This window comes from Macrobrachium nipponense, chromosome 8 (genome assembly GCF_015104395.2).
Source record: "Macrobrachium nipponense isolate FS-2020 chromosome 8, ASM1510439v2, whole genome shotgun sequence".
Taxonomy (NCBI): domain Eukaryota; kingdom Metazoa; phylum Arthropoda; class Malacostraca; order Decapoda; family Palaemonidae; genus Macrobrachium; species Macrobrachium nipponense.
In genome coordinates this window covers 82,257,404-82,283,687 of record NC_087203.1, presented here as the reverse complement: position 1 = coordinate 82,283,687, position 26,284 = coordinate 82,257,404, and the positions used below count along the sequence as shown (strand labels likewise).

At 34.2% G+C, this 26,284-nt stretch overlaps 1 protein-coding gene across 2 annotated transcripts in view; it reads left to right on the top strand.

Annotated features, from left to right (window-relative positions):
- Positions 1-26,284, top strand: part of LOC135222889 (lachesin-like) — a 599,243-nt gene that overhangs the window by 553,327 nt on the left and 19,632 nt on the right. For both annotated transcript variants that reach the window (XM_064261258.1, XM_064261259.1), the window contains 4 exons: positions 18,881-19,135; positions 24,101-24,241; positions 25,067-25,234; positions 25,806-25,859. In XM_064261258.1, the coding sequence (XP_064117328.1) occupies positions 18,881-19,135; positions 24,101-24,241; positions 25,067-25,234; positions 25,806-25,859 (618 nt within the window). The remainder of the gene's footprint in view (positions 1-18,880; positions 19,136-24,100; positions 24,242-25,066; positions 25,235-25,805; positions 25,860-26,284) is intronic.

The following is a 26,284-nucleotide window of genomic DNA, read 5'->3' as shown; positions in this document are numbered from 1 at the left end:
GGTAGATATTCAGTAAATAATTGCCGGAGATTAACCCAAACAAAATATCATTTGTTCGATACAGATTGTCCGGAACGGAATATAATTCGAATAAATGTTGCGAAATTCAGCGAGTATCTATTTGCATACTTGTATTTAAAAGAACTGAAAATTAAGCCTGCATACGTACCAAACTCCACCAAAATTTTCCACATTATTTCATAAAGGCAGACAGTACTCGTATTTTCCACAGAGGAGTAAATACACACGCACGCACGCACTCAGATATATATATATATATATATATATATATATATATATAATATATATATATATATATATATATTATATATATATATATATATATATATATATATATATATATATATATATATATATATATTATATATATATATATATAGTATATATATCTTATGTGTGGGTATAATGAAATTAGAATAATATATGTAAATATACCTTTTTAACTTTACATATATATATATATATATATATATATATATATATATATATATATATATATATATATATATATCAACACAGTCGATTAAACCCCGGGTACTTGATTCACGTATGTAAACAGAATCATCGGAATCATATTGGTAGTTCAGGAAATGGTTCACAATCGTTTACCGTATAAGGGGGGTGGCCCCAAGAGAGATAATAGTCACAAGCACATGCTAACTTCATGTACTGAATCAAGTATGAGTGGCAGCTATGCATAAAATTTAGCAGTATCAGCTAGTTCGCATGATTATATATAAAATGAACTCTTCATCTTATGGTGCATGTACTCTCTCTTCCTATGTTCATGGTTCATATTATATATATTATATATATATATATATATATATATATATATATATATATATATATATATATATATATATATATATATATATATATATATATATATATATATGTGTGTGTGTGTGTGTGTGTGTGTCTGGTGTGTCTGTGTGGGTGTGTCTGTTGTGTGTGTGTGTGGGTGTATGTGTGCGTGTGTGCACACACACACACACACACACACACACATATTTAAATATATATTATATATATATATATATATATATATATATATATATATATATATATATATATATATATATATATATTAGTTACTAACAACCTTCTTAAAACTGGATGATATCTAGCAGAGATATTTAAGCAAGAAAAGTGACAAGCTTTCTAGGACTAACAAATGTCATTGTCAAGTATCCGTAGAATGACTGTACATGTAGTCTAGCTCTTTTTATATATGTGGGGGAATGGATTAAAGCTCGTTTATGCAATTCTGTGTGCTGCCTTCCTTGGTCCCCTGATTGCCCTCCTCCTGTGTGGCCCCACCCTCGTGACCTTTGGCCTTTCTCTTCCTCTGGCTTCTTCCAGATGCGCATTTTCCATGTGGTTTCTTGTGTTTTTGCACTTCTTTCCTATTTTATAGTATACTATTTTTCTTGATAGGCGGTCTTCAAATCCGTTTCCAGTGTTGCTTGCCATTACATTGTATGTGCATGTTATGAAGGCATTCTCTACATTCAGTCTGGCCGCAATCGCATAAGAAACCACATGGAAAATGCATACCTGGAATGAGTGGCAGGCAGAGAAAGGCCAGTGTGGGACCACAGAGGAGTGTAATCAGGACCAAAGAAGCCAGCACCCGGCATTGGATAAACAAGGGCTTTAATCCACTCCCGCACACACATATAAATACAACTGGACTATGTGTCTGGTCATTCTACGGACACTTGACAATAAGGACTGTTAGTCCTTGAAAGCTTGTAATTTTTCTTGGATAAATATCTCCGATAGTTACCACCCAGTTTTAATGGGATCCTATCAGCAATTGTATTAATGCACAGACAACTGTGCAAGTTAAAGAAGCCATTAAGCAAAGAATAATAATTCCTTGTGCATAATCATGTGATCGTGTATTATATATATATATATATATATATATATATATATATATATATAGCTATATATATATATATATATAGATATAATATATGATATATATACATATATATATATATATATATAGATATATATATATAAATATATATATATGTCAGTATTCTGCTGTTGCTGTGTTGCATTGACACATGTTCTAAACGTTCTTACATATCCAGTAAACCATTGCTTTTTCCTTTCTTTTGAAAATGTCATTTCTATTTTGTTGTGGCTCGGTTTCTGTTTAGGCTTAAATTTTTAGCATTTCAGTTTATTCATCGTCAAAAGTAGCTTGTATTTTTTCATCAGCATAGACAAAATACGTTACAGTTCTTTTCCATATTGAAAGTGTATTTTACGGATATGGGTGTGTTTTAGTGGTAATATAATTAACAGCTTTTGTTGACATTTTTTCTGGTCTTGTTTGTTGTTGATATTGTTTTCTAGTCTTGAAATTTTCCTTGATAATAATAATAATAATAATAATAATAATAATAATAATAATAATAATAATAATAGCAATATAAAATCACTCCGAAATCGTATTGTAAATCAGTAAAACAAAGGACCAAACAGACTTGACAAGAAATCCCGTCGAAATCTTATTTTCAAAACTTCATAAATTGATCTTCATTAGTCTGCTGACGAAAGAAGCGGAACCTGACAAAGAAACATCAACTAAGAAGCAGAATAAGATGACGAAAGATATTCTGAATTTTTATGGAAATTTTCTCGTGTAAAAATGCCAAAAAAAGAAGAAAGAAGAACGGGAAGCCTATAACCAGCCACTGAAGAAAGATAAGAAAGGAGAGGAGAGAGAAAGTCGGGTTAGGGATGAATTGGATTGCTGGATTGGGGCCGGGGTCCAGGACCTGATCCCCCCCAACCCATAGTGATGTGTGGTAACAACCAATCCCCAAGATAATAGGGAAATCATTGAGGTAACTCTTCACTCCTCACCCCAATGGGTGCGCTTAGACCGAAGACACAACTTCCTAGGAAATTGGTCTCCGGTGACCGAGCTCGTCAAATTTAAAGAGAGAGAGAGGCAAAAAGAGGGAGAAGAGAGGAACAGTGAAAGTGAAAAAAGCAAGAATAAAATTCATCAGGTAAAATTTATGAAAAGGAAAAGGTACATACTTTTAGATGGTTTCCCAAATATATTTGTGCATTCTAGCTCTTGTCGCATTTGGCATGCATGTCTATTATAGAAAATAAAAATCTGTTAAAAAGTTCTAGTATAAAAAAAGAATGTCAAATTCCAACAATTAAAAAAAAAAAAAAAAAAAATTTTCCGTCATGGTGATGGTGACAACATCACTCACTGAAACACGTATTTGCTCAGATATCAAAACGGAATCAGATGCTTGACCGCCGGTTGAAAACACTCAGAGAGAAAAAAAAAAAAAAAAAGTGCGACCAAGAAAGAAAATGATCCATCAAATTCTTTTGAAGGACGAAAGGAAAAATGCGGAAAAAACGGGGCCGTTTTAAAGCCGACTGACCGTGCTCGAGTCACGTTTTCGGACTTTATTAATATAAACGGCCCTCCGGAGAGGAGGGGGCGACTTCGAGAGGAAGGGTTAGGGGAAAGCCGTTTTGGCGGGTGGATGGGGAGGGATGGTTTATGCAACTTGTTCTGCATGATGTTATCATTCGTGGTGCCGACAATACTTCGATGTGCTGGAGGGGACTACGTTCAGTCGGATAACGGTTAGGGGGAGATGGATCTTTGGTTAGCTGTTGCCGGAACTGTTCAACTGGTTACGTTTTGCGTCAGAAAATATATTTGCGATTTATTTTTCATTTTTTTTTCTTAACTGATATACATTTATGTTTTACAATTGTGTTTGCATATTTTGTACATGTGCTATGATGTATCGGTTTCAGTACACATATATGCACACATACATACATTCCTCACACACACACACATACACACACACACACATATATATATATATATATATATATATATATATATATATATATATATATATATAGATATATATATATATATATATATATATATATATATATATATATATAGATATATATATATATATGTATAAAATATATAGATATATATTATATATATATATATATATATATATATATAATCTATTGGTCACTTTTTTACCAGATACATATGTAATTGTAATAGCCACAATGCCCTCTTAACTTCTTGAATTCTTTGCTCCAAAAAAGAGCAAAGAATTCATGAAATTAAGAGGGCATTATGGCTATTACAATTGCATATATATACACACACACACACACACACACACACACACACATATATATATATATATATATATATATATATATATATATATATATATATATATACATTTATTTTCACGTGTGCGTTTGTGAATGCAACAGAAAATTCCGTGGAAAACAAAAGTTGAGCAAAGAATAGAGGAATAGTTGGATCAACTCCGGAGTGAATATTTATTAAGGCGACTGTTTGAACGTAATAAATATATCTTTTATGCAATGTATGCACACCAAGTAAAACATTGAGGGATCAGAACAAACGATAGAACTTTTTAACTCATGAAAGCAGAAACGTGAGAATAGGCTTAAGATATATATAAAGTAAGTTACAAGGATATTGTAGATAAAGAAAAGGCTAAAGAATCGAAGAAATAAAGAAACAAAAGGACTTAGATATCAAAACAAATAGGGGGAGTTCGAAACAATAAGCAAACGTTGTGAAAGGAAACAATTATTAGAAATGCGAAAATAAAGGAAGGAATGAGACTGGACAAAAAAGTAAAATTATTTGCAAGTGCAAACCTTTAAATTAGATTTTACGTAACATCTTTTACACGAAAGTTGATTTGTTTTTTCAGACGATGACATTTACACGGAAATCCGGATGCTGCGTATTAATTTTCCTGTATTTTGGCGGCCCGTTCTTAATACAACCCTTCGAATGGGAACATTATGGTAATCTACATTATCCCGGCTCCAATAACAAAAGGTGTACCTCGTTGCTCCTCTTGGCGTCTATCTCTATCGGGAAGGGGGCCGGGGGTTTGCTAGTAATGTATTCTCTGTGTGTGTTAGGTGTATGTTTCCCAATGTATTATGCACACAAACACACACACATTTATATATATATATATATATATATATATATATATATATATATATATTATATGTGTGTGTGTGTGTGTGTGTGTGTGATTGTGTTTGTTTGTCTATCTGTCTAGATTTATATTTATACAAAACGCTTATAGCTTTCCATTTACGCATAAACACATAAGTATAAAAAGCTATTTAGTAAGACAAAAAGTGTATTGAAAGAAATCAAACAGTATTTAGGCGATTAAAGCCCACAAAACTAAAACGTACATTTTGAGGATAATTTGGTCATACAACAAAAGCTAAAGAAACCTTTAATGAATCAATAAAAGAAAATATTATAATTACGTTACTGAGTGTATTTTGTCATTAGATTTATTACAAGAAAGTCTGATAAAACCTCGCCGAATATTTCCACCCTTTTCATTGTTTTGACTGTCTCTCTTTCGCTTATGGATTTCAGAAATCTAGGCCCAAATGTTAGGTAGAATCTAAGTGTTGTACCATTGACCTCCCATATTTTGTCATGCTTCCCCGTGGGAAATCAGCGTGGTGAGATCTAGCATTACAAAACATACTGCTACTTTTTTACGTGTCACTTTACTTCACATCTTACAGTGCAATACTTGAGAGAGAGAGAGAACGCAAAAATAAACCAAATATTTTACGCGTGATATGGAACACTGACTTCTTTGCCTCCATTTTACACTTTTCCCTCCTTCAGAATTGCCAACGTCGTCGTATACCTTTGAGAAGAGACCTTGTTCTTTCCCTTTCATAAGGTTGTTTAAAATAACTAACTCTAGTGCTCTATGACATTCATTGCGCATTTTGAATGTGCTTTTATTCAGTGATTATTTTAAGCAGCAATCAATCTCGTTATTCTCTTTTTTTTCCATATAGTCTGCGAAGCTTGTTATACGAGTCTGCGACATTTATGTATTTTTCAAAATGATTGTAACCTCGTTAATGATAATGACAATAATGATTAGTATTTCAAGCCTTCGGCTTCCATGCCATATGAACAACAGCGATGAGATATCAGTAACAAATATTTTTTTCCCTGTGATTCCGAGAAGCACCCAGACTCTTCCGCCCTTTTCTTTTCCCAATTCGGTTGTATAAAGCAAAATGTCGGAAACAAATGACAACCTGAGATGCCGCTGCAGCCTTCGGGTGCTATTTCAGTAACAATTTTCTTATTTCCAAGGAGAAGATAAAAGCTTTGTTATTCTGGCTAGTTTCTGGAGTGTTGCAGAGAGAGAGAGAGAGAGAGAGAGAGAGAGAGAGAGAGAGAGAGAGAGAGAGAAGAGAGAGACGTGCTTAAAGGTGGCTGCTTATTTTTATTTTATTTCCTGTTTTTCTCTCCTTTTCCTTTTATTTTCATCTTACCGCTTTCAAACGGTTGTTTTTGGGGCCCTCATTTTATAAGATCGGTGTCTAACCATAGTTATTGCACTGCAATTTTAATAACCTTTTGATGACTTCAGACCATCAATGAATTGCACAATATGGTTCCATGCCCCCTTTGCTTAAGTCCACATAATTCCTAATTGTTGACAACATAACTTGATATACTTAGTTTAATACATACTTTAGTTATAAATAGTTCAAAACTTACTTTAGGTCAGAATTTTTTTTTTCTTTTGCTAAATCTTCAGTGATTATTTTGGATATGTTGGCAAATTTTCGCTAAGAAGTTAAAAAGTAGTTATATATGGAATGTTTGTAAAGCCTCTTAAAGATCATAATTTTATTTTCTAGCTCTGATATAGCACTCCTAATTTTGAGGGAAAATTCAGATTTCGGCTTTCCTGGCTTCAGGAAATAGTTTGACCCTAATCTTACGTGTTAGTTAACTAACTTGCGAGACATAAAGAAGAGTTCCAACTCATTTTCAGATTGTGAACCTTGCAAAACTATTTAGAATTTTCTTGTTGAAATTAAGCCAACTTTATGGTAAAACTGTATTAATGTAAGTAACGCTCGCTATTCAAGATCCACTACGAGCCATACGCCACACATCCCTCCTTGACAGTATTTCTTTCAAGCTTCATGCAAATCAGTGATATCCTCGTTTCAAGAACTGCAGTGACCTCACCGCACATCCTAATATTTTTAGGTTTTCAACATAAAAGTAATTTTATGATATTAACGATTCCGTTCAGACGTCACGGCCATCCAATATCTAAATGATAATCATTCAGCCAAAGGGAACCTATGAATGTTTAGTTGAAGATTATTATTTTTTTTATGGAAATCCTTTTCAATGATCTGTTAGACTGATTTTTTCTATAGCAAGTTTCACACAAAATTGTCATATGTAATGCCTATTTTGCTTCTCACATGCTCTCCTGATATCGTAATATGTTTTTCTAAGAGAGAGAGAGAGAGAGAGAGAGAGAGAGAGAGAGAGAGGGAGAGAGAGAGAGAAAGGTTGAAAATGTTACCCGTATTAATTTCTAATTCTTAAATCATGATGACCATCGTGATGGGCCTTTTAAATTTTGGCGACAGAAAAAATACTTTGTAAAAAGGTTATCTAATACGTATAATCATATCAAGAGTCCATGGAAACATATTAGAAGTAAAATATACATCATATCATTATCTATGACAGTATCTACTGAAACTTTGTATGGGAAGCACTAGTTGTATATATCAATTAATATATTTACCAGTTTGACATCAGTAAAATTCTCCATGAATAAGAAATGCTTAAACCGATAGGAGGATTTTCAAGTATTATTTCCAAAGAAAATCATGATCATCAGTCAAAAATGTATGTATGACCTTTACCTAACATATATACATAATATATATATATATAATTATAATATATATATATATATATAGGAAAAAATATATGATATATATATATATATATATATATATGTGTGTGTGTGTGTGTGTGTGTGTGTGTGTGTGTGTGTGTGTGTATGTATGTATGTATGTATGTATATTATAATTTTGCTGTATTTTATAAAGCAAAGTTATTGCACAATCCATCCGTACATTTTATTTTGTGCTCTCCTAGAACCAAGGTAGCGTTGATGATTGCAGAAGATACTCTCTTGCCGGAATTGTGGAATTTTCTCCAGGAAAGCACAAAATTTTATGTACGAAGAGATTGTGCAATATCTTTGCTTGATCAACTGTTTGACATTAGTGCATGATCGTTTGGGCGTATAACGAATTTGAATGAGATATTACAAGTGTTTCAGTTTACGTACGTTCGTTCCTTTTACTTATATTTCATCTCTTCAAGCTTAGAGCGGTATTTTTTCTTCTTTTCATAATTTTCCCTTATTCCATAATTTTCCGTAGAATACACCACCACCTTCATCGCTTAATAACTCTGTTATAATATATGCCTTGGATTTTGCATAGATTTGCTTCATTGGATCATATGAAAAAAATCATATACATATGTCTATGTGTATATATGTGTATGTATGTATATATACTCCTGTGTCTTTGGGGATTGGCTTTTGTTGAACATTAATCAGGGATTTGGCTAGGGAATTTGGCTTTCGTCTTTAAGGTATCCTGACCATATATTGAGAAAGCGATTCACAAAGCAAACGTAATTTTCTACTGGGCCCCTCAAGGCAAGACCAGAAAGACACCCAACAATAGAATAAAAATCCCTCACCTGGACAGGATTAATTGAGAAAGCGATTCACAAAGCAAACATTATTTTCTACCGACCAACTCAAGGCAACACCAGAATACACCCAACAATAGAATAAAAATCCTTCACCTGGACAGGATTAAGACGGTGACACAGACTCTCGGAAATTCTAATCCTATGCCTGTACCTACCCAAATATCCTAGCTAAATCCCTGATTAACTTCCAACAAAAGCCAATCCCCAAAGACACAAGAGTGTACAAAATCCCATGCCTGGACTGTGACCAATCTTACATCGGTTTTACAGGAAAATCACTACCCCAGAGATTAATACAACATAAACTGTCTGTTAGGTATGGACAACAGCTTAGCGATTTTTAACCATATAAATAACCATAATCACAGAATAAACTGGAATTTGTCACATATAATTTACAGCAGCAAATGTAGGTACAAAAGCCAGATGATAGAGTCAGCCTTGATTAAACAAAGACAGGTAATGAACATCTTAAAGGGCGGCTAGGGTTCAGATATTATAGATAAAATCTTCCCCCTACCAATGCTTGAAAAGATTAAAAATAAACAATCAACCAGGTTGACCTAGTTAAATGGCTACTTGTGGATGGATCTCTTGATATAAATACTGCCTTTTCTGTACCTTTTCTCATTCATTACCTACCTGAAGAGAAGACAGCAGTCTTTAAAATATAGCATTTTTATGGGCCTCCTTCATATATATATATATATATATATATATATATATATATATATATATATATATATATATATATATATATATCATAAAATCCAGGTAAGAAGGCGAGTGAAACCTGTTTCACTCTCCTTCTTTGCATTGATTTCATGATATTCTCAAGCACATGGACTTTCGTGCTACATTGAATATATATATATATATAGATATAATATATATATATATATATATATATATATATATATATATATATATATATATACATACACGATATATATGCTTAATTCTTATTACCTTTTAAATATCCTAAATCAACAACAGATCGCTTTTCCCTCATCTTTTTTGCTTTGCTTCGATAGTTTTCGTTCACTTTAAGGCAAAGTTCATCTGTGCAGTTTTAACCTTTGGTTTTGTTTTTGTTTTTATTTTTTCTTCCACGTAAATCAAACCAAAAGTCAGTTTTTTAATCATTTGTCTTGTTTTATAGATTATTTAGGGAGCCTAGATATTCATTACCGTTTTTCATTTTTATCATTTTCCTCAACATTTGTATTTTTCCTAATGCCGAATTTAGACTTCCATCTGTCTTTCGTCTTCTGCGTTTTGATTTCACACAAATTCAGTTCGTCCACATCTATGACTCTTGTTTTATATATATATTACCATCAAATTTATTTCTTTCTCAACACGGTAGCTGTTTTTTTTAATGATTTTTTTATATTTGTTTATTTACAAGTAAACCATTTCTTTATCAACTCGGTCGCTGTATTTTTATGTAAGTTCCTCACCAAAGGATGTATATATCTTTCTCCGCGTCCCTTACACCGATATCATCACACGCCAGGTTGACGACCGTAATTTTCTCTTTCAAAAAATTCGATCTTGAATTCTTCCTCCATCGCTTTCAGCCGCTCCCCTCTCGTCAGTCCTCTTCGGCGCTCTCGTCAGGCGTCCTGAGCCACTTCTTCCTTGCGGGACCTGTCTCCCTTTCTCTTTTCTTCCTCCTCCTCCTTTTCCTTCCCATAGGGAAATTCCTTCTTATTCCTTGTAGGGGTTTTCTCCCTCATTTCTCCCCGCCTTTCATCATCAGTGTCCCAATTTCCCTTCCCTTCATGAGGAAACTTATTTCTTATGAAAAAGTCCTTGGCCCTCTTGAGGAGCCTTCTTCCTTCCTTGTATGAGTTCTCTTCCCCTTCTCAAATGCGTTCCCTTCTAATCATCCTCTGCCTTCTCATGAAAAACCTTCTACCTTGCAATATCTTTCTCCTTTCCTTCTCCCTATTTGGTTCTTCCCCACCCACCCACCCACCATCTCCTCCCAAAGAGCCGATCCGACGAGCATTGTTTATAACAGTGCTTCTGTCTTTCTCTTTTCCTCCCCCTCATGAGGGACCATCCTTGCAGGACCTTTCTTCCCAACCGCCATCCCGCCTCCCTCCCTCATATGTCTCCTCCTCTTCCTGATAAGATACTTCTTTCTTTTCCCTCAGACCACTCTTCCTCCACCCGTCCCCATCCCCATCCCCATCTACTCCTTCTCTTCCATCTCCCCTTCCATTCGTCCATGTACTCCAAAGCATCTCCTTGACTTGGTTCATAACATCCAATGCACCCAATGGCTTTCCGTGTTCGGTATTAATCTTCTAGTACCAATATACTTCAAGATTCCGCCGGTGATTTTTTTCCCCCGCCACCCTCGGAACCTTTACGGCGTCAAAATAGAATTGGTGATATGTCAAAGAAACTCTGTCGCCCAGAAAATGAAGCGAATGCGATTACCAGCCTGCTTCTCTCTCTCTCTCTCTCTCTCTCTCTATGGGATAGGTTCTCCTATCAATCTCGAGCGTGATTTTTCCCGCATCATCATTGTCTTTATAATTAGTGTCGTCTTACGATGCTGCTTGAATTCTGGTAGGTATTTAAAGTTTTCAGCTGTAAAATTTACAGGATTAACACATTTTGGCACTGCCGTTAGTTATAAAAATTTATATGACTAAGTATTAACCGTATATGTAACTTTAAGATAAATATATTTACAGTATATATATACTCATATATATATATACATATATATATGTATGCATGTATGTTTTTATTCATGTATGTGTGTGCATAGAGAAAGGGAGAACGGATGAGCGCAGTTATATTTTGCATAATGCCTTATCCCATTTTCGCTGCTTCTCAGCCTTGAGTTTCCAGTAGGGCTTCTGTTGGACTCTTCTGTGCCTAACAAAAAACATTTAGTTCTTATAAGAGAAAATATAATATATGTACGTGGATGGGATGAATCGGAGTGGTGTTCATTTAAAAGATATGTAGTAGTAGAAGCCCAAAATAACGGAATGACTAAAGACTTAATTTCTCAATTTCTATAGATCAGTAATGGCTACAACCAAAAAGTCCTTTTTAACATCTATTTATGATTGACATGTTCTAGTCATAAGCAGATGTTTACAGATTACTTGATCGCCGTGAATGTTAAGGCATATTCCAGATTCTTTTTAAAGATGAAAATGTGATGCTTGGGTATTTAGGTATTTACATAGTAGTCTCTTAATTGAGTAAGGGGAGAATACGGCTATGTGAAAAAAGACTCTTATGCTTTCATCTATTATAAAGTAAATAAATTACTTTTTTATATTTGGTGAGCACATTCTCCCGTTATATTTTCGTAAGATACTATAGTCGAGAGACATGAGAAAGAGAGAGATAGAAAAAAAATAAAAGAACAATTTGAAATCATAATCTGGGCAAAGTGTGATTAGGAGTGCCGATATCACTATACGAAACATACGAGTAAATCACTCTTCGTCATTTTATAATGTAGTAGATTAAACATTAAATATCTCATGCCAGACCACGGCACAGAATGTTGAGGGAAAGATGGAGATAGATCCCTTTGTCATTTGAAAATAGTAGATTAAACATTGAATATCTCAAGCCAAATCAAGGTACAAAACGTCAATTTCATTCCGATTAAACATTATTCCACATATTCAGATAATTCGCCAGCATGCAAAATTCAAAAATTAATTAAGGCGAAGGACAGCTAATTGATCTTCATATTATTGATGCATGAAACTGCAGAATTATTTATGATTTAGTAAAGATTATTCCTAATATTTATCCGTAATTGTGATATTTACTATATTCGTGCGTATAATTATATGTCAGACCCTGAAAGTATTTTTAATGACATTCCAAAGGTTTGTAACCAAAGAAATGTGTAATATCTTTTTTCTTTCCCATCAGGGGCAAGTTCAAAGTCACAACTAGACAATATTTAGCTATGCCTAATTGTTACAATATTTTTTCGTCTTGTGGTCAGACTTCAAGGTCGCCGAGTGACTCTTAACAATTTATTTGATTAGTGCAAATTTATAGGAGCTTCTGTAGACCAACTGGAAACTAGCCTTTTTCGGCTTCCCTGTGCGACCCCTGAACATACAGTCGAGTCAGTAATTGTGGTCCAGGGTAATCACCATTTTTTTTATTTACGTAATATTTTGTGCGTTAGTAATTTTGCTTTGATATTTTTGCATCAGTATTTCGAAACAGTGTCGCCATTTGAACCCTATGCATCGTCATTGCTTTTATTATTATTATTATTATTATTATTATTATTATTATTATTATTATTATTTATTATTATTATTATTATTCTGGCTTAGTCTTCGTATCTTTTTCCTTTCTGGGGCTAGTAATGAGTTCAAGCATCAAGCAATCTTTGTCTTCGACACATGAAACACACGGTTTGTTCATATGATATCAATAAGTAAAATCAACATATAAGAAATTATATCACGTGATAACACTTATCCAAATCTTCCAGTAGGTTATTTCATGGTACTGAAATTCTGCAGTTTTCTGATATTAATGAATTTCTTCATAAAACAGATGTTAATATGAAGTTGGCTCATTAAGTTTAGAACGAATATCGTTCTGATGATCAATTGGACCAACAGGTGCTATCGATTCAGTTATCATTTGAAATTAACTTAATATGAACATATCTTGCAACATATTCATAAAGGATATTTTATTTTAAAAGAATTCCTTTATAATCGATCGCGTGTTGGTTTGCCATGATATAAAGTTACAAAAATGGAATTGTTATTTTAGGGTATCATTTAACATTTGTCTGATTATAGTTATATATCCTGAAGTAGAATTATGATATCGCATTTTTTCCTCCTGCAGCTTTTGTTGTTGCCAAGTAGAAAATGAGATCATTTTAGTCCCATTATTATGTTTACTAAATAACTAATTTTTCTTTTTTATCTAATTGTCTGTATCACCCACACTCCTGTCTTTTGCCTTGAATTCCGACTTTTTTTAACGTAACGAACTTCCCGAAAATCTGAGACAAAGAAGCGCACCGGATGGTCTCCTCTGAGTGAAAATTACTGATCCCTCTTTCCTCGGGAGAAGATGAAAGACTCAGCTTATTGGATTTGGGAATTAATTGTCAATTAATGACCCTTAATTAACAAACAGTGACTGAGGAATGAAAGAGTTGGCCAGGCGAAACAAGCGAGGAAGAACAAGGAAGGTCGCTGGCTAAATTATTTTTTTCGAATACCATTTATGCGTAGATGCCATCCTCGGCTGGGTTGCCAGCAGTTCCGACTTGCCTAGGACTTCCGTAACTCGAATAAAAAAATTGAGTCTTAGAAATTATGTCAAAATTACGATTGACCGCACCGCTTTTTCAGAAGTGCTTGAATTTATCACAAACCTTACAAGACTGGTGTGTAAGTGACAGTGGGGCACAATGAGCTTCGAAAACTAAAATATGAGGAAAATAAGGAAGATGATATAAAACAAAAACAACTTGATGAAAATAACGATTTTATCACAACCTTCATAAAGACTGGCTTATTTACATGTCTCATGAACATTACTTTTTATATTGCCAGGTAACATAACTCTTTTTTTTTATAATGTCTGGTAACTTAACTCTTAGCTACAATACGTCATATGTACAGTGGTGCTCAAATCTCATGCGACATGATTCTTTTTGTATCGTCCAGATTCTCATACTCAACGTGATGTTGCCAAGTAGGGTTATACTTTTTTTCTAATGTCATACATGTCGAAAAGTTTGTGAATTCACAGCTAGCCCGGTTTTCCTTATGGCTATATAAATATGATCAATTTTATGCATTGGTATAATCCGTAATCTGTGTGATTTGAACTGATTTTCTTTTTTTACGCTGCTAAATTCAAAGTGCGGTGTGATAAGGTTAGCGGTACCATCAACGAAAGCACACTTAACATGCTCTTCGGACTGATCAACATAACTACGTCTGCTGCATTATGACAGTAGACCTAATAGGCTCAACAGTCATAACAACATTTTCAAAGTAGGAATATGAATTAAAACAAGTTTTCTTTGAATGTTGAAACTTTCGACTGTGTTGAAGCTACCTGTATGTTGCAAAATGTTTTATAGGTCTAAAAAAATAACTAAGCCTTCTGAGATATAATCTGTTATTAATAAATTTATTTGTAGAGATTATCTGTTTTTTTGACGAATACAATATGAATATGAATTACAACCAGTTTTCTTTGAATGTTGAATTTTTAGGCTACGTTTTAGCTGCCTATATATTGTAAAATGATTTATAGGCCTAAAAGAATATTCTAAGCCTTATGAGATGTAATGTTACTAATGTTTCTATTTGTAGAGATTACCTGTTCTTTGAGGAATAAAAGATGATGATTTTGATTATATGGAGAAGATGACTATTAATCGAAATATCATAAGTATTAATATCAAGGCGTATGGAACACTTGTTTTTCAACTGGTTTAAAATATTATTTTCTTAAAAGTCATCCTGGCTTTTGGTGTATAATTTATTCTTTCATAAGGTAACTTGAAGAACAAGAATGGGTCGATAACCTCATTTGCTTTCTGGCCAGAAATTGTTTATAGAGAGATGTGACTGTTAATTGTAAAATAAAGAAATCTAACACCTAGGCCTAGGAACAATATCTAAGCTTTGAAAAATGAATAATTGTATAGGCGAATATTTGCTAGTATGCCATAATTTTTTTAAATATTTAAGAATTATAACAATTAATTATGTATGAAAATCTAAATATTCCTCTAACACACATAAAGTAAGTGTTTTTAAGATAATTTCATTGTCGTTACTCAGTGTAGACCTACTTATGTTACACCGGGTGGTTGTTGTTGCACCGACACTAATGATAGATACGTCACACATGCTCCCCTCACACGTTGATATCGGTGGGCGCATTCTACTTTTGTATATATATATTCACATTTTTTCAGCACTGATGTGTAAAAGCAATCAAATGGGACTATTTCAAGTTTTATGTTGGCTTTGGAAGTATTGTTAATGTTATGACAATTTTTTTTAGTGTTTCTTTTATTTGTTTGAACTGATGCTTGATGACGACTTCATTTTGGTCAAATGCTTCAGCGATGTGTGAACGAAAGTTTTGAAAATGTTTCGAAAGAGTTTTTTCTGAAATTTGATACACGTGACATTTTCTTACAGTTTTGAAATATATGACAGATTTCACTCTTATGAAGCATATTATGTCCATATTGTATGCAATAATCGCGTTTCCGCATTGAAATAATAGATAAATATGGAGCATGCTAGGCTGCCAGTTAGTGAATTTTGAACGAAATCCTATGGGGTCATGTCGCATGAGATTTAAGCATCATTGTACTTACACTTTTATCTAACTCAGGGGTTATTAACCTTTTGATGACTTCAGACCCCCAATTAATTGCCCAATATGGTACCATGCCCCCTTTGTTTAAGTCCACATAATTCTTAATTGTTGACAACATAACTTAATATACTTCGTTTAATACATACTTAAGTTATGAATAGTTTAAAACGTACTTTAGTTATGAATAGTTTAAAACATACTTTAGGTATGAATGGCTAGGAAAAGAACATACCAGAAAATCAAAAGCACTCATCGTTTTACTAGATATTTATTTACAAAATGTATCCATGTATACAGTGACACATTAAAATCAAATATATACAAATATCCAGAGATCAAGTCCCATACCCCCAGCATGTGGTTCTCATAACCCCTGTTAAGAACCCCTGATCCAGCTCTTAAGAGATTTAGGACATACTTACCGAGCTTCACATTGATATGCAATTTGATTATGACAAGTAATGTCCTTCATGTAATTATACTAGTAACCCACCTACAACCAGGTGCTTGGAAAAGCAATTATGTATGTTAAGAGTTTACTTTAATCTCGCAGCGTATATATATACACATATGCTACAAGTTTAAAGTAAACCTGTAACCAGGGCAGTTGCTTAGATTGTTTTCTCAAACATAGGTTGACTCAAACATAAGTGATGACATTACCTGTGATCAATATGTGTGCATACAGAAATTACCTGTTATCAATATGTGTGCATACAGAAATTACCTGTGATCAATATGTGTGCATACAGAAATTTCCTGTGATCAATATGTGTGCATACAGAAATTACCTGTGATCAATATGTGTGCATACAGAAATTACCTGTGACCAATATGTGTACATACAGAAATTAAGTCAATAACTATCAAATATGTTTTTATCTCGCAACTAAGCTCCATTATATACCTTTAAGGAAAAAAGAGAGCAGCACAAAAACGCACCAAATAAAAGACTATTGCAGTTTATGCAAAATAACTCTCGATTTAGATATTGGAGCCAATCATGTTTTTTTCCAATTTTATTAAAGGAAACAGAGAGAGAGAGAGAGAGAGAGAGAGAGAGAGAGAGAGAGAGAGAGAGAGAGAGACTTTTTCCGTAGTTCCCTCCATTCATGATATTCGACATTTTCTTGTCAAAACAATTTTTCTTCCGAAGTTATTGGGCGGTAAAATTGCTCTTTGGGCTTTTAATATCGTTTCCAATTTTCGGTTCACGGAGCTTTTGACTCTCTCCCCACCCTCAAACTAGAACCTTGAGCGAGGCGTAACCCCCCTTCATTCTCTCTCTCTCTCTCTCTCTCTCTCTCTCTCTCTCTCTCTCTCTCTCTCTCTCAAGTAAGATGGAGTAGTTTAAGTAATATTTTCTTGAACTTATCGCTTCGTAGTTTTTATTTTAACTTGTTAACAGCTTCTTTTCATTCGTGTTCATTTTTCCACATGTACAGCAACACTTGTTTCTGTAGGCGGCATAATATGGGAACTGTTCCTGGAGAGAATGAATAATTTAGGAATATCCCCTAAACATCAATTGGCATATATTAATCTATGCAATTAATTACTATATGGAAAGTGCTCGACTGTGGTGAGTCGCTGCAATGGTGGCGAAGGAAGAGAGAGAGAGAGAGAGAGAGAGTATGGCTGCATGGAAAAAGAAGTAATGGAATCCTAGATATGTCGCATCTACTCTAAGGCATTTTCAAGTAAACTACATAAAGTGGAAAAAAGCATTACGGTGACATCCAATTAAAAGAATGTACAACCATGCTGTAACCTTTTGTAAGCATGAAATTGGTCATATACTCCTGTAATCTCAATTGATGTTTGTTGAAACGAGTCTGCCTGATTCCCTTTAAAATTCCGTAAAGGCGAAACGTCTTGCACTCCGTATATATCAGCTTCCTTGTGGCCAGTACTCTTTTTGTATTTTATTTAAGATTGTCATTCCCTCGATAAAAGGTATATACATACATGTATATATATAATATATATGTGTGTGAGTGGGTGTGCATAGTTATGTTCATTTATAAAATATTAATCCAAAATATAATCTATAATGTCGAACTCTCTTTATATTAAAAAAAAAAAGCTGATTCCCAAATGGAATTTTGTAAGATAAGCGTTCCTACCTGAACAGGATTCGAACTTAGAGCTAAAGTGATTGTCACTTCCTGCAATACTTACATATGTAAATACTGTAGACAGTAAAAAGATAGGCTTGCATGGATACACAGATGTTACTGTATAACTATAGGTGGGTCATACGTACTAACGATATATTATTTTACTGGCATTCATCATTATTGTTTTCCTTACAGACCTTCATACATTTCATATCTTCTTTCCTTCATGTATCCCGCAGCCTCTATGTACAGAATTTTGCAGTCCATTATTTTCCCATCTTTTGGAGTCTGCTTTCGTTCTTTCTCTATGTGTTATTCATCTTTTTACTCCGTGAAATGAATGTGCTGGCGTCTTTATTAACCCTGTAGTTTTTAGGTTTTATCGCTTGCTACACAGGGACACTGCTTCATTGTTTACGTATATATATATATATATATATATATATATATATATATATATATATATATATATATATATATATTATATATATATATATATATATATATATATATATATACGTATATTTATACGTGTGTATATACGTGTATATATATACACTATATACATATATATAAGTATAATATAGTATATAATACATAATATATATGTACATCAACAAAGATGCAAATTCTCTCATTCTTCTCTCTCTTGTTGCAGTGTCATCGAACACCATCTTTCATACCCCGAAGACAAAGATTCGGTCCTCGGCGGAGGCGCATGCGCTGACAGTCAACGCGCCCTTCGATTCCACCACTCCGTCGAGCGCCTCCGATCATTTGGACGGGTTGGAGCAAAAGACTGCAGTTCTGTCCTTCGAAAGCGTCAAGAGGACGGACATGGGCCATTACTTATGCATCGCCAACAACTCCGTTCCTCCGTCAGTTTCCAAAAGGATGGTCCTTAACGTCAGGTGTAAGTTTCAGTGTTGAATTTTCCTTTTCCTTTTCCTTCTCTCGTCATTTATGTCAAAAGTAAGTACAAATTAACCTGGAATTCAAAACTCGCAGGTTTCATTTTTCTTGACGTTGAGTTAGAGAGGGAACGTTGGAATAATTCCCGGCAAGCCACTTGTGTTTTTCTGTTGATCAGGGTTTTTGAGAATTCTTCTTCCATCCATAATTTTAACACTAAGCAACCATCACCTCTTGTAAATGTGTTGCCATCTGAATCTGGACACTTAATTGTTATCATTGTACTTGTTTCGTTAATTGGAAAGAGTGTATATAAAATAATCTGTGAAACAGAACGAGTGTTACTTATCAGGTTTTTGCACAGATAGTTCATCCGTTTTTTTTTTAATTGTATTTGTTCCTTGGATCAAGAAGGTCATTGGAAAGATCGCTCTCTTTGAGAATTTATCTTAGTCATTTGAATTTTCAACGGAGTGACCTATAATTTAAGATGAATGTAAAAATCTAAAAATAGGAAAAAAATCGAAGAACTCCACCCAAAGCGAATCCTTTGTAACAAAACGCCTTTATCAATCTCAGAACTTCCTTGAAGTAACCCTTTTAATTCCAGTAATCATCGCGTTTGTTCGGTGTCTAAGATACGAGTAGTTACAGATATGTTGTTTTATGAAATTTTTACAAACATTCCTGACTGGGTCTGGCCAATGCTTGAATGGGCAACAGCCGCGGAAGGCCCAGGCAACGTTACGCATAAACTAAGCTGGCCTTATGCCAGAGCAGACTTCTGCTCTGCAGCAGCCCGGGATTCAGTGTAAGGGAGAGACTGTTCGTTGTGGCTCCTGAAGCCCAACACCTCAGGAGGCCGTAGCTTTATAGCTGAATACGTCTTCATATCGGGATGGCGGAAGTAAATAGCGGAAAAGGGTAAGTCATTATGCTGAAAATGGGCAAAAGAAAAGATGTGCCAGGGAGGCTTTCATTCAAGGAAAGGAAAAGGAACAAAAGATCGATCATTTTTACACATCTATTGAAGTAAAGAAATCTGTCTTCATGACACAGGTTATGCTCCCATGACGGTTTAGAAATCTCAATAAAGAGGAGGGTTGATCATAAACTAAATGTCATTATTTTTTTTGTCTGACAGCATACGAAGTGTAAAAAATTTACAAGTTGTAACAGTCTGGTGCAATCGGTAAGGGATCACAGTGGGGCCATAAAAAAAGTAAGAAGTCGGGAAGAAAAGTAAAGACAGGAAGCCAGATGAAAGACGAAATAAAAAAATATATGATAAAGTTAATAAATATAAATGTGATGAAGTTCTCTTGCAAAAGTTAATAATGCAAGGCAGAAGGTGCTTCACCTTTCATAAAGTTTCGTAAATTTTCATCGACTCGGTTGAGAAGACAAAAGAAAAAAAACTGAATGAGTAAAATAAAAAAATAAAAAGAAAGATGGGAAGGCAACAAAAGAAGTGGAAGAAACACTAACCATTGAAAGAAAGAAAAATTATCTCAGAAAAATCGGTAAATTTTTCGTTTCTTTCTTAATGTTTTCCATATTAGCGTACTTACCTAGCGCTGCATAAACCAAAAATTAAAGATAGTTTTCTTAATCATAGTATGTTTCGAGATCCATTAATATTAGCATTTTTTTTAATCTCTTACAAATCACTTGATGGCTCCGCAAATGCCGTTTCCTGAGTTTTTTTTTATGGCTACGCCATCCTGGTTAGCTTTTCGCAGTTCACAGGTCCAAACTCTGCTTCTTTGGGGAAGGGACTGTGCTGGCATAGGGCCGGTTTAATCTAAACCAGCCAACCATTGCTTTATCGGAAGTCCCTTAAGTCTGCCATATGAGGACTGGTGGACAGTGGGTTACCTTTCATCCCCCCAAAAGTAAATGTATTTGCTGCATGTCATAAGCGTTTGGTTTTAGATTCAGTAAGTCTCAATGTGCCAGAGACACCAAAAGACCAAGTGATTCAGCTCAAAGGGAACGACAAATTAATGTTATTTTATTCAGGCGAAGTAAGAGAATCCAAGTCCCTACAGTTAATTCGAAAAGAGAACATTTGATGCATTTGAAAACCGAGAATTTAATTAAATGGAAGGCGTTTCCTAATTTTATCTAAGGGATGATTGGATGGGGAGGGGGAAGGGTGGAGAGGGACGGGTGAGTCGGGTAATCAGACGGAAGCATCATTTACATTCCCATCTCCCTGGAAGCCCTAGGAAGCAATTCTGCAAAACTGCAAGATCATGAGCAGGCAGACCCGGATACCGTCCCTACCCACGTCCCCACAACGCAATGCAAAGTAATCTCCGGAGATTAATGTAAATTCCATTACATCATTTTCAAAACAATGGCGTCGCTCCAGAATATGAGGAGAGAAATTAACAAATGGGACACTTAAAATGTGAGCGTTTGATGTTGGTGTGTCGTCTTCATTAAAGTTGAACATGACAATGAGTGTCGATAAATATAAAATAAGCAGGTGTATATGGTATCAAAAGGTGTATATGGAGTAGGAATGGTAACGGGAATAGTACAGAAGTGGATTACATAACTTAAATCATTAGGTTTACAAATGATAGTTGTCGCTGAGGAAAAAAAAAATAATGGGAAAGGTAAACCTAAAGCTCTCTTCTAGCCCAGGTCTGAAGAATATCAAAAAAATATAAAGAGAACGAAGAATATTGGAACATTTACTCATTTTGTTTGGAAAAGATATGCATAATAAGAACTAAATAACTTTTTCAGTTTTCACTTTATAACATAACAAGTGTCTACTAATTACCTTTTATGTTTATTTGTTGAAATGGATTGGGAAGGAAACTCAAAACAATACTTGGATGAAAGGTGGGTCAAATTTAGCAGCATTCAGTGTAAAGATGTATGTATTGTGCGTGTGTAATTACAGACATTGAATGAAATTCTCAAACAAGAAATGACAATACATTGTTAAGAAGTAAGCAGTTATGAAACTTTTAACGTTTCTGAACTAGAGAGAAAAAAATAAGGAGAAAACTAATTGTAAAACAAATAAGAATGATTTCTAATATATTCATCATATAGCACATCTGATTTTGAGAAAATGTTGAGAACTAATTATTTTGAAAATCTTCCATAAGTTACAGTGATGCTACAGAGACTAATCAGTATTTCAGAAACTTTCGATTCTTTATTCTGTTTAGTCATCGCAGTGAAAAATCTTTGAAATATAAAATATGGAAATGAAATTGCCATTTTGTTTTTACATCTGGCTCCAATTATAACTTTTTCTATATTATTATTAATATTATTATTAATTATTATTATCATTATTATTATTATTATTATTATTATTATTATTATTATTATTATTATTATTATTATTATTATTTTAATTCGCCTTGTGCTCAACAACTTAGAACCAGATTAAGCATAGAACATTTTTTTTGGTTTATACGTCTGAATATAATCGTGTAAAAAATCTCTCTCTTATCTCTCCTCTCTTCTCTCTTCTCTCATCGTCTCTCTCTCTCTCTCTCTCTCATCCATCCTCTCTCTCTCTCTCTCGATGGTCTCGGGTCTCTCGCTCTCTCTCTCTCTCTATCTCTCTCGTAGCTATGAGAAAGTCAGATCAAGTCATTACTATTCAGAAAGTAGATAATTAGGAAAGCCTTGGCGAAGTTTCTCTGGAGAGAACATTATCAGACTCTAAACATGAATTACGAACTTCGCCTTATATTTCACGGAAACCAGAAGTTTAAAGCCTCAAAAATCTCCAGGAGATTTTTGTTCTTCGGTTGCTGGAAATTTTCGATTTCCCATTTTTAAGACTTTGGAAGTCGTGACGAATTCCCAAAGGGAGCTCAACTTGCTGCAAGGCAATTATGTAACGTGATGGATTGCTATGCATGAATATGGAATATTTCTCTCTCTCTCTCTCTCTCTCTCTCTCTCTCTCTCTCTCTCTCTCTATATATATATATATATATATATATATATATATATATATATATATATATATATATATATATATGAGAGAGAGAGAGAGAGAGAGAGAGAGAGAGAGAGAGAGAGAGAGAGAGAAATATTCCATATTCATGCATAGCAATCCATCACGTTACATAATTGCCTTGCAGCAAGTTGAGCTCCCTTTGGGAATTCGTCACGACTTCCAAAGTCTTAAAATGGGAAATCGAAAATTTCCAGCAACCGAAGAACAAAAATCTCCTGGAGATTTTTGAGGCTTTAAACTTCTGGTTTCCGTTAAATATATTATATATTATATATATATATATATATATATATATATATATATATATATATATATACGTGTATATATCATATTATATAGAATAATATATATATATATATTCTATATAATATGATATATACACTTATATATATATATATATATATATATATATATATATATATATATATATAGAGAGAGAGAGAGAGAGAGAGAGAGAGAGAGAGAGAGAGAGAGAGAGAGAGAGAGAGAGAAAGATAATAACTTTTAAAGTCTCCCTTTCTGAGGGATAGAGTCGTACACACACACACACACACAGAGTGTGTGTGTGACAAAAATTCATATATATAATATATATATATATATATATGTGTGTGTGTGTGTGTGTGTGTGTGTGTGTGTGTGTGTGTGTGTGTACGTATGTTATATATGTATGTAATATATATACATAAATATAACATACATACTATATATGTATATATTAATATATATACTGTGTGTGTGTCTGTACGACTCTGTCCCTCAAAAAGGGCGCCTTTCAAAGTATTATCTCTCTCTCTCTCTCTCTCTCTCTCTCTCTCTCTCTCTCTCTCTCTTCACACTTATCGAGTTTTCGCTTTCTCTCCCTCTCCATGCAAACAAGCTTGCGAACCTTTTAGCAATTACAGCATTATTTACTGAGTAAAAAATATTGTTTTTTATAAATGAAATGTACTTCTCCAACAGACTCTGCCCCTGATGTGCACGTTAGCCTTCAGATGATCGGGGTGTTCCTCGGGGACGACGTAGCCATTAATTGCTCTGTAACTGCATACCCGAGACCTGTCGTGCTATGGCAGGACAGCAACGGCAAAATGATCATATCCGGTAAGTGACTACCTAATGCATCTGATTCGCTGAGTAGTCGCCTATGAGTGCGGTGTGAGGCTCATTTACATCATCCTCTTTTTCGTGTAAGCTCTCTTGTATTTAGTATGAATATATTTTATATGACTGACTTTCTACATATCCTGCCTCTTAAACATTTTTCTAGTTCATAGATTCCTGTCAAAAGCTTTCTATAGTGTTTTCTAACAAAGGCTCTCTGCATGATAATGCTTCCAAAACGTATCGCTATTTAGTTTCCTGTAAAAAGATGTATACTTAGTTTCCCCATCAAAAGCTACTGGTTTAGCTGTCTGTTTAGTTTACTGCCAAAGTTGCCCATATAGTTTCTAGTCTAAAGCTGCCTAGATAGTCGACAGGAGGGCAAAGTCTCTACATAGCTTCGTGCGAAAAGCAGTCTCTATATTTTTTATTGTCATATTTTGTCTAAGTGGTTACCATCTAATTCTCAATTGTTTAGTTCCCGTCAAAAGCTGGGGGACTGTCAATGTTTCGGTCAAAAGCTGCCTACGTAGTTATTCTAAAAGATATTTGTACATAGTTTTCGATCAAAATAGAACATTTCTATTGCTTATACTTTCCACCCCAAGAAATGTCTCTCTGTCTCAAGTTTCTCACGGATTACTAAAACAGTGTTGATGTTCCCACCAAATAATTGTCTGTATAGTTCCCGTCAAGTGCTATTAAGTCTTATACTTCTGTGTATGTTCTTTCCAAAAGGTAATCTGTGAAAAAACCTCAAGTAATTCAGACTTCTTGTCGGTAATTTATTCAGCTATTCAGTTATTGATCCCGTTTCTTACGCAGGTGGTCGATACGAGGTGCGGGAGAGCCAGGTCAGAGAGAGTCCACCGGAACTGCATACGACTCTGATCATCCGAAGCGTGACATCAGAGGACATCAGCACTTACAGGTGCAATGCTTCCATCGACAACGATAAGAACCGGGAAAAGAGTTTATCCGTTCAGCTCAATGGTGCGTTTCTTAAAGCTCTTGCATGGAACGCAAAACAGCCAGGCTATTTTTGTTAAGTGGTTTTGTCAAAACTGTATTTTTCATTAATTTTTACTCTTATTGATCAATATTAGAATCTTTTATAAAATAAATCGAAGTACTTTCTTAAGTGAATTTTTAAAGTGGATATGAAGTGAATTTTCTAAAGTGGATTTGATCTGTATAACATAGATTAACGTATATTTTCTCGATAAAGTGGAAGAAATGGATTGAGATATCAATTTATAGATTTTTTTAAACCGAGGATGGATTACCGAGATAGGTATCCAAAAGAATGCACAGAAAGTCATGGAAGCAAATGAAAGTTTCTCTTATGCCACAGCGTAAAATCCAGTAAATTTTTGCATACAAATTGGTTTATATCTATTTGTTTATATCATTTGAAGGAGAAAATCCTTTATAGTATTTTCACCCAGTACATCTACCCATGATATAAAAGTAAAGGACTGTCTCTTGTGCAATATATATAATATATAATTAGGATTGCAATATCTCCATTTTATTTACTCTTGTGGCCTCTTCTGTCCGACAGAAATTTCTCGACCATCTACAGAGTCTTCCGCACCGTTCGACGTTCCCTATAAAGGTACGTGTGTAGATGTCTAAAATAGTCTCGGACTGAAATGTACCTAATAAAACCACAAGTTAGAGGAACTCATATAATTCAAATCTACCTTTCGTTTGTCATTCAGATGTAGCAGCTCATCAGAATACTCTTCTTAAAAACGAAAATTACCCCATTTCCAGACGACAATACTCCATTTGCAGCTTTTATGCTAAAATCCACCTTTTGAGTAACTTTTTCCTTTATTCCCCTTTACTTTACATCCGTCCAGTGTGTATATTCACAAACAATTTTTGAGACATCTCTTCTGCTCTTCAATATGAATATTTCTGAACTGGAGATGAACTGTCTCGAAACTCTCAGTTAATAGGTCAAGAAGTCTCAAAGTTGTCGACGAATGTATTGAGAGGTCTCTTAACTGTCTTACTGTGCATTGACATCCTCAA